The sequence below is a fragment of the Odontesthes bonariensis genome, chromosome 1 (assembly GCF_027942865.1).
Source record: "Odontesthes bonariensis isolate fOdoBon6 chromosome 1, fOdoBon6.hap1, whole genome shotgun sequence".
In the NCBI taxonomy this organism is placed as follows: Eukaryota; Metazoa; Chordata; class Actinopteri; order Atheriniformes; family Atherinopsidae; genus Odontesthes; species Odontesthes bonariensis.
In genome coordinates, this window is record NC_134506.1 from 2500003 (window position 1) to 2509906 (window position 9904).

Consider the following 9904-nt stretch of genomic DNA (forward strand, 5'->3'; position numbering starts at 1 on the left):
CAATATCTACCAGGACTTCCTCGACCACAACTGTGGTAGAAACAGAGACCTCATTGCCAGGTGTGACAACAAGAAGCCAGGGATCCACATTTGTGACGTCAAAACCCTCTGTTAGTACTAAAACAACTCACGCACCATCGAAAACTACAAAGGGAACCACAATTAAGCTTGAAGGAACAACCACGTCAGGAGTCACAACAGTAATAGTTGGATCAACAAAACCTGCTAAAGTAGAGACCACTGGGCCAGTGACAAGTTTCACTACTGCAGTAGTGGAAAGCACATCCTCACTTCCTGGAGTCATGACAACAAGCCAAGAAACCCCAATTGGAACATCAAAGCCCTCCATTATCACCACAACGACAACGGGGCCTTCCACCACCACTAATGCAATCATAACACAATCTGTTGAAACTACTGCATCAGAAGCCACAGCAGAGAACATAGTAAAAACAACACTTCTCACAGAAGTTTCCACTGGTCCAATTACGTCATCTACCACATCAGTTCTTGAAACTGCAACAACAACGCCAGAGATTAAAACAACAAGTCGTGAAAGCACCATTGTATCATCAAAACCCTCAATTGAGACCACATCTACAGAAAGGCCATCAACCACTACAAAGAGCTCCACAACCAAATCATTTGAAGCAACTACTTCAAAAGCACCAACAGTAAAGACTGTAACAACAAAACCACCTAAAGAAGTGACCACTGGTTCAAAAACAGCATCTACCACAACTGTGGTTGAAAGAACAACCTCAGTGCCAATTATCACGACAACAGGCCAAAAAACAGCAGTGGTGACCTCAAATCCCTCTCTTCTTACTACAACTACACAAGGTCCTTTCAGCACTACTAACAAGATCACGACCAAATCTGTTGAAGGAAGCACTTCCGCAGTCATAACAGTGAATGTTGGGACAACAAAATCAGTTAATGAAGTTACAACTGGTCCAATTACAAAGTTTACTACAGCTGTTGAAGAAACTAACACCAGCAAGAAATCTACAGTTGTCACATCAAAGCCCTCTGTTAGTACCACAACTACAACTGAACATTCTCCAATATCTACCAGGACTTCCTCGACCACAACTGTGGTAGAAACAGAGACCTCATTGCCAGGTGTGACAACAAGAAGCCAAGGATCCACATTTGTGACGTCAAAACCCTCTGTTAGTACTAAAACAACTCACGCACCATCGAAAACTACAAAGGGAACCACAATTAAGCTTGAAGGAACAACCACGTCAGGAGTCACAACAGTAATAGTTGGATCAACAAAACCTGCTAAAGTAGAGACCACTGGGCCAGTGACAAGTTTCACCACTGCAGTAGTGGAAAGCACATCCTCACTTCCTGGAGTCATGACAACAAGCCAAGAAACCCCAATTGGAACATCAAAGCCCTCCATTATCACCACAACGACAACGGGGCCTTCCACCACCACTAATGCAATCATAACACAATCTGTTGAAACTACTGCATCAGAAGCCACAGCAGAGAACATAGTAAAAACAACACTTCTCACAGAAGTTTCCACTGGTCCAATTACGTCATCTACCACATCAGTTCTTGAAACTGCAACAACAATGCCAGAGATTAAAACAACAAGTCGTGAAAGCACCATTGTATCATCAAAACCCTCAATTGAGACCACATCTACAGAAAGGCCATCAACCACTACAAAGAGCTCCACAACCAAATCATTTGAAGCAACTACTTCAAAAGCACCAACAGTAAAGACTGTAACAACAAAACCACCTAAAGAAGTAACCACTGGTTCAAAAACAACATCTACCACAACTGTGGTTGAAAGAACAACCTCAGTGCCAATTATCACGACAACAGGCCAAAAAACAGCAGTGGTGACCTCAAAGCCCTCTCTTCTTACTACAACTACACAAGGTCCTTTCAGCACTACTAACGAGATCACGACCAAATCTGTTGAAGGAAGCACTTCCCCAGTCATTACAGTGAATGTTGGGACAACAAAATCAGTTAATGAAGTTACAACTGGTCCAATTACAAAGTTTACTACAGCTGTTGAAGAAACTAACACAAGCAAGAAATCTACAGTTGTCACATCAAAGCCCTCTGTTAGTACCACAACTACAACTGAACATTCTCCAATATCTACCAGGACTTCCTCGACCACAACTGTGGTAGAAACAGAGACCTCATTGCCAGGTGTGACAACAAGAAGCCAAGGATCCACATTTGTGACGTCAAAACCCTCTGTTAGTACTAAAACAACTCACGCAGCATCGAAAACTACAAAGGGAACCACAATTAAGCTTGAAGGAACAACGACGTCAGGAGTCACAACAGTAATAGTTGGATCAACAAAACCTGCTAAAGTAGAGACCACTGGGCCAGTGACAAGTTTCACCACTGCAGTAGTGGAAAGCACATCCTCACTTCCTGGAGTCATGACAACAAGCCAAGAAACCCCAATTGGAACATCAAAGCCCTCCATTATCACCACAACGACAACGGGGCCTTCCACCACCACTAATGCAATCATAACACAATCTGTTGAAACTACTGCATCAGAAGCCACAGCAGAGAACATAGTAAAAACAACACTTCTCACAGAAGTTTCCACTGGTCCAATTACGTCATCTACCACATCAGTTCTTGAAACTGCAACAACAATGCCAGAGATTAAAACAACAAGTCGTGAAAGCACCATTGTATCATCAAAACCCTCAATTGAGACCACATCTACAGAAAGGCCATCAACCACTACAAAGAGCTCCACAACCAAATCATTTGAAGCAACTACTTCAAAAGCACCAACAGTAAAGACTGTAACAACAAAACCACCTAAAGAAGTAACCACTGGTTCAAAAACAACATCTACCACAACTGTGGTTGAAAGAACAACCTCAGTGCCAATTATCACGACAACAGGCCAAAAAACAGCAGTGGTGACCTCAAATCCCTCTCTTCTTACTACAACTACACAAGGTCCTTTCAGCACTACTAACAAGATCACGACCAAATCTGTTGAAGGAAGCACTTCCCCAGTCATAACAGTGAATGTTGGGACAACAAAATCAGTTAATGAAGTTACAACTGGTCCAATTACAAAGTTTACTACAGCTGTTGAAGAAACTAACACAAGCAAGAAATCTACAGTTGTCACATCAAAGCCCTCTGTTAGTACCACAACTACAACTGAACATTCTCCAATATCTACCAGGACTTCCTCGACCACAACTGTGGTAGAAACAGAGACCTCATTGCCAGGTGTGACAACAAGAAGCCAAGGATCCACATTTGTGACGTCAAAACCCTCTGTTAGTACTAAAACAACTCACGCAGCATCGAAAACTACAAAGGGAACCACAATTAAGCTTGAAGGAACAACCACGTCAGGAGTCACAACAGTAATAGTTGGATCAACAAAACCTGCTAAAGTAGAGACCACTGGGCCAGTGACAAGTTTCACCACTGCAGTAGTGGAAAGCACATCCTCACTTCCTGGAGTCATGACAACAAGCCAAGAAACCCCAATTGGAACATCAAAGCCCTCCATTATCACCACAACGACAACGGGGCCTTCCACCACCACTAATGCAATCATAACACAATCTGTTGAAACTACTGCATCAGAAGCCACAGCAGAGAACATAGTAAAAACAACACTTCTCACAGAAGTTTCCACTGGTCCAATTACGTCATCTACCACATCAGTTCTTGAAACTGCAACAACAATGCCAGAGATTAAAACAACAAGTCGTGAAAGCACCATTGTATCATCAAAACCCTCAATTGAGACCACATCTACAGAAAGGCCATCAACCACTACAAAGAGCTCCACAACCAAATCATTTGAAGCAACTACTTCAAAAGCACCAACAGTAAAGACTGTAACAACAAAACCACCTAAAGAAGTAACCACTGGTTCAAAAACAACATCTACCACAACTGTGGTTGAAAGAACAACCTCAGTGCCAATTATCACGACAACAGGCCAAAAAACAGCAGTGGTGACCTCAAATCCCTCTCTTCTTACTACAACTACACAAGGTCCTTTCAGCACTACTAACAAGATCACGACCAAATCTGTTGAAGGAAGCACTTCCCCAGTCATAACAGTGAATGTTGGGACAACAAAATCAGTTAATGAAATTACAACTGGTCCAATTACAAAGTTTAGTACAGCTGTTGAAGAAACTAACACAAGCAAGAAATCTACAGTTGTCACATCAAAGCCCTCTGTTAGTACCACAACTACAACTGAACATTCTCCAATATCTACCAGGACTTCCTCGACCACAACTGTGGTAGAAACAGAGACCTCATTGCCAGGTGTGACAACAAGAAGCCAAGGATCCACATTTGTGACGTCAAAACCCTCTGTTAGTACTAAAACAACTCACGCACCATCGAAAACTACAAAGGGAACCACAATTAAGCTCGAAGGAACAACCACGTCAGGAGTCACAACAGTAATAGTTGGATCAACAAAACCTGCTAAAGTAGAGACCACTGGGCCAGTGACAAGTTTCACTACTGCAGTAGTGGAAAGCACATCCTCACTTCCTGGAGTCATGACAACAAGCCAAGAAACCCCAATTGGAACATCAAAGCCCTCCATTATCACCACAACGACAACGGGGCCTTCCACCACCACTAATGCAATCATAACACAATCTGTTGAAACTACTGCATCAGAAGCCACAGCAGAGAACATAGTAAAAACAACACTTCTCACAGAAGTTTCCACTGGTCCAATTACGTCATCTACCACATCAGTTCTTGAAACTGCAACAACAACGCCAGAGATTAAAACAACAAGTCGTGAAAGCACCATTGTATCATCAAAACCCTCAATTGAGACCACATCTACAGAAAGGCCATCAACCACTACAAAGAGCTCCACAACCAAATCATTTGAAGCAACTACTTCAAAAGCACCAACAGTAAAGACTGTAACAACAAAACCACCTAAAGAAGTAACCACTGGTTCAAAAACAGCATCTACCACAACTGTGGTTGAAAGAACAACCTCAGTGCCAATTATCACGACAACAGGCCAAAAAACAGCAGTGGTGACCTCAAAGCCCTCTCTTCTTACTACAACTACACAAGGTCCTTTCAGCACTACTAACAAGATCACGACCAAATCTGTTGAAGGAAGCACTTCCACAGTCATAACAGTGAATGTTGGGACAACAAAATCAGTTAATGAAGTTACAACTGGTCCAATTACAAAGTTTACTACAGCTGTTGAAGAAACTAACACCAGCAAGAAATCTACAGTTGTCACATCAAAGCCCTCTGTTAGTACCACAACTACAACTGAACGTTCTCCAATATCTACCAGGACTTCCTCGACCACAGCTGTGGTAGAAACAGAGACCTCATTGCCAGGTGTGACAACAAGAAGCCAAGGATCCACATTTGTGACGTCAAAACCCTCTGTTAGTACTAAAACAACTCACGCACCATCGAAAACTACAAAGGGAACCACAATTAAGCTTGAAGGAACAACCACGTCAGGAGTCACAACAGTAAAAGTTGGATCAACAAAACCTGCTAAAGTAGAGACCACTGGGCCAGTGACAAGTTTCACCACTGCAGTAGTGGAAAGCACATCCTCACTTCCTGGAGTCATGACAACAAGCCAAGAAACCCCAATTGGAACATCAAAGCCCTCCATTTTCACCACAACGACAACGGGGCCTTCCACCACCACTAATGCAATCATAACACAATCTGTTGAAACTACTGCATCAGAAGCCACAGCAGAGAACATAGTAAAAACAACACTTCTCACAGAAGTTTCCACTGGTCCAATTACGTCATCTACCACATCAGTTCTTGAAACTGCAACAACAACGCCAGAGATTAAAACAACAAGTCGTGAAAGCACCATTGTATCATCAAAACCCTCAATTGAGACCACATCTACAGAAAGGCCATCAACCACTACAAAGAGCTCCACAACCAAATCATTTGAAGCAACTACTTCAAAAGCACCAACAGTAAAGACTGTAACAACAAAACCACCTAAAGAAGTAACCACTGGTTCAAAAACAACATCTACCACAACTGTGGTTGAAAGAACAACCTCAGTGCCAATTATCACGACAACAGGCCAAAAAACAGCAGTGGTGACCTCAAAGCCCTCTCTTCTTACTACAACTACACAAGGTCCTTTCAGCACTACTAACGAGATCACGACCAAATCTGTTGAAGGAAGCACTTCCCCAGTCATAACAGTGAATGTTGGGACAACAAAATCAGTTAATGAAGTTACAACTGGTCCAATTACAACGTTTACTACAGCTGTTGAAGAAACTAACACCAGCAAGAAATCTACAGTTGTCACATCAAAGCCCTCTGTTAGTACCACAACTACAACTGAACATTCTCCAATATCTACCAGGACTTCCTTGACCACAACTGTGGTAGAAACAGAGACCTCATTGCCAGGTGTGACAACAAGAAGCCAAGGATCCACATTTGTGACGTCAAAACCCTCTGTTAGTACTAAAACAACTCACGCACCATCGAAAACTACAAAGGGAACCACAATTAAGCTTGAAGGAACAACCACGTCAGGAGTCACAACAGTAATAGTTGGATCAACAAAACCTGCTAAAGTAGAGACCACTGGGCCAGTGACAAGTTTCACTACTGCAGTAGTGGAAAGCACATCCTCACTTCCTGGAGTCATGACAACAAGCCAAGAAACCCCAATTGGAACATCAAAGCCCTCCATTATCACCACAACGACAACGGGGCCTTCCACCACCACTAATGCAATCATAACACAATCTGTTGAAACTACTGCATCAGAAGCCACAGCAGAGAACATAGTAAAAACAACGCTTCTCACAGAAGTTTCCACTGGTCCAATTACATCATCTACCACATCAGTTCTTGAAACTGCAACAACAACGCCAGAGATTAAAACAACAAGTCGTGAAAGCACCATTGTATCATCAAAACCCTCAATTGAGACCACATCTACAGAAAGGCCATCAACCACTACAAAGAGCTCCACAACCAAATCATTTGAAGCAACTACTTCAAAAGCACCAACAGTAAAGACTGTAACAACAAAACCACCTAAAGAAGTGACCACTGGTTCAAAAACAACATCTACCACAACTGTGGTTGAAAGAACAACCTCAGTGCCAATTATCACGACAACAGGCCAAAAAACAGCAGTGGTGACCTCAAAGCCCTCTTTTCTTACTACAACTACACAAGGTCCTTTCAGCACTACTAACGAGATCACGACCAAATCTGTCGAAGGAAGCACTTCCACAGTCATAACAGTGAATGTTGGGACAACAAAATCAGTTAATGAAGTTACAACTGGTCCAATTACAAAGTTTACTACAGCTGTTGAAGAAACTAACACCAGCAAGAAATCTACAGTTGTCACATCAAAGCCCTCTGTTAGTACCACAACTACAACTGAACATTCTCCAATATCTACCAGGACTTCCTCGACCACAACTGTGGTAGAAACAGAGACCTCATTGCCAGGTGTGACAACAAGAAGCCAAGGATCCACATTTGTGACGTCAAAACCCTCTGTTAGTACTAAAACAACTCACGCACCATCGAAAACTACAAAGGGAACCACAATTAAGCTTGAAGGAACAACCACGTCAGGAGTCACAACAGTAAAAGTTGGATCAACAAAACCTGCTAAAGTAGAGACCACTGGGCCAGTGACAAGTTTCACCACTGCAGTAGTGGAAAGCACATCCTCACTTCCTGGAGTAATGACAACAAGCCAAGAAACCCCAATTGGAACATCGAAGCCCTCCATTATCACCACAACGACAACAGGGCCTTCCACCACCACTAATGCAATCATAACACAATCTGTTGAAACTACTGCATCAGAAGCCACAGCAGAGAACATAGTAAAAACAACACTTCTCACAGAAGTTTCCACTGGTCCAATTACGTCATCTACCACATCAGTTTTTGAAACTGCAACAACAACGCCAGAGATTAAAACAACAAGTCGTGAAAGCACCATTGTATCATCAAAACCCTCAATTGAGACCACATCTACAGAAAGGCCATCAACCACTACAAAGAGCTCCACAACCAAATCATTTGAAGCAACTACTTCAAAAGCACCAACAGTAAAGACTGTAACAACAAAACCACCTAAAGAAGTAACCACTGGTTCAAAAACAGCATCTACCACAACTGCGGTTGAAAGAACAACCTCAGTGCCAATTATCACGACAACAGGCCAAAAAACAGCAGTGGTGACCTCAAAGCCCTCTCTTCTTACTACAACTACACAAGGTCCTTTCAGCACTACTAACAAGATCACAACCAAATCTGTTGAAGGAAGCACTTCCCCAGTCATAACAGGGAATGTTGGGACAACAAAATCAGTTAATGAAGTTACAACTGGTCCAATTACAAAGTTTACTACAGCTGTTGAAGAAACTAACACCAGCAAGAAATCTACAGTTGTCACATCAAAGCCCTCTGTTAGTACCACAACTACAACTGAACATTCTCCAATATCTACCAGGACTTCCTCGACCACAACTGTGGTAGAAATAGAGACCTCATTGCCAGGTGTGACAACAAGAAGCCAAGGATCCACATTTGTGACGTCAAAACCCTCTGTTAGTACTAAAACAACTCACGCAGCATCGAAAACTACAAAGGGAACCACAATTAAGCTTGAAGGAACAACCACGTCAGGAGTCACAACAGTAATAGTTGGATCAACAAAACCTGCTAAAGTAGAGACCACTGGGCCAGTGACAAGTTTCACCACTGCAGTAGTGGAAAGCACATCCTCACTTCCTGGAGTCATGACAACAAGCCAAGAAACCCCAATTGGAACATCAAAGCCCTCCATTATCACCACAACGACAACGGGGCCTTCCACCACCACTAATGCAATCATAACACAATCTGTTGAAACTACTGCATCAGAAGCCACAGCAGAGAACATAGTAAAAACAACACTTCTCACAGAAGTTTCCACTGGTCCAATTACGTCATCTACCACATCAGTTCTTGAAACTGCAACAACAACGCCAGAGATTAAAACAACAAGTCGTGAAAGCACCATTGTATCATCAAAACCCTCAATTGAGACCACATCTACAGAAAGGCCATCAACCACTACAAAGAGCTCCACAACCAAATCATTTGAAGCAACTACTTCAAAAGCACCAACAGTAAAGACTGTAACAACAAAACCACCTAAAGAAGTAACCACTGGTTCAAAAACAACATCTACCACAACTGTGGTTGAAAGAACAACCTCAGTGCCAATTATCACGACAACAGGCCAAAAAACAGCAGTGGTGACCTCAAATCCCTCTCTTCTTACTACAACTACACAAGGTCCTTTCAGCACTACTAACAAGATCACGACCAAATCTGTTGAAGGAAGCACTTCCCCAGTCATAACAGTGAATGTTGGGACAACAAAATCAGTTAATGAAGTTACAACTGGTCCAATTACAAAGTTTACTACAGCTGTTGAAGAAACTAACACAAGCAAGAAATCTACAGTTGTCACATCAAAGCCCTCTGTTAGTACCACAACTACAACTGAACATTCTCCAATATCTACCAGGACTTCCTCGACCACAACTGTGGTAGAAACAGAGACCTCATTGCCAGGTGTGACAACAAGAAGCCAAGGATCCACATTTGTGACGTCAAAACCCTCTGTTAGTACTAAAACAACTCACGCAGCATCGAAAACTACAAAGGGAACCACAATTAAGCTTGAAGGAACAACCACGTCAGGAGTCACAACAGTAATAGTTGGATCAACAAAACCTGCTAAAGTAGAGACCACTGGGCCAGTGACAAGTTTCACCACTGCAGTAGTGGAAAGCACATTCTCACTTCCTGGAGTCATGACAACAAGCCAAGA

General features: G+C 42.5%; 1 protein-coding gene across 1 annotated transcript in view; it reads left to right on the forward strand.

Annotated features, from left to right (window-relative positions):
- LOC142383006 (mucin-2-like) overlaps nt 1-4375 on the forward strand; it is a 36845-nt gene extending 32470 nt beyond the window's left edge. Inside the window, exons 30-33 of the mRNA XM_075469129.1 lie at nt 1537-1782; nt 2602-2837; nt 3432-3902; nt 4274-4375. Coding sequence (XP_075325244.1) covers nt 1537-1782; nt 2602-2837; nt 3432-3902; nt 4274-4375 — 1055 coding nt within the window. The remainder of the gene's footprint in view (nt 1-1536; nt 1783-2601; nt 2838-3431; nt 3903-4273) is intronic.
- The last annotated feature ends 5529 nt before the right edge of the window (nt 4376-9904 follow it).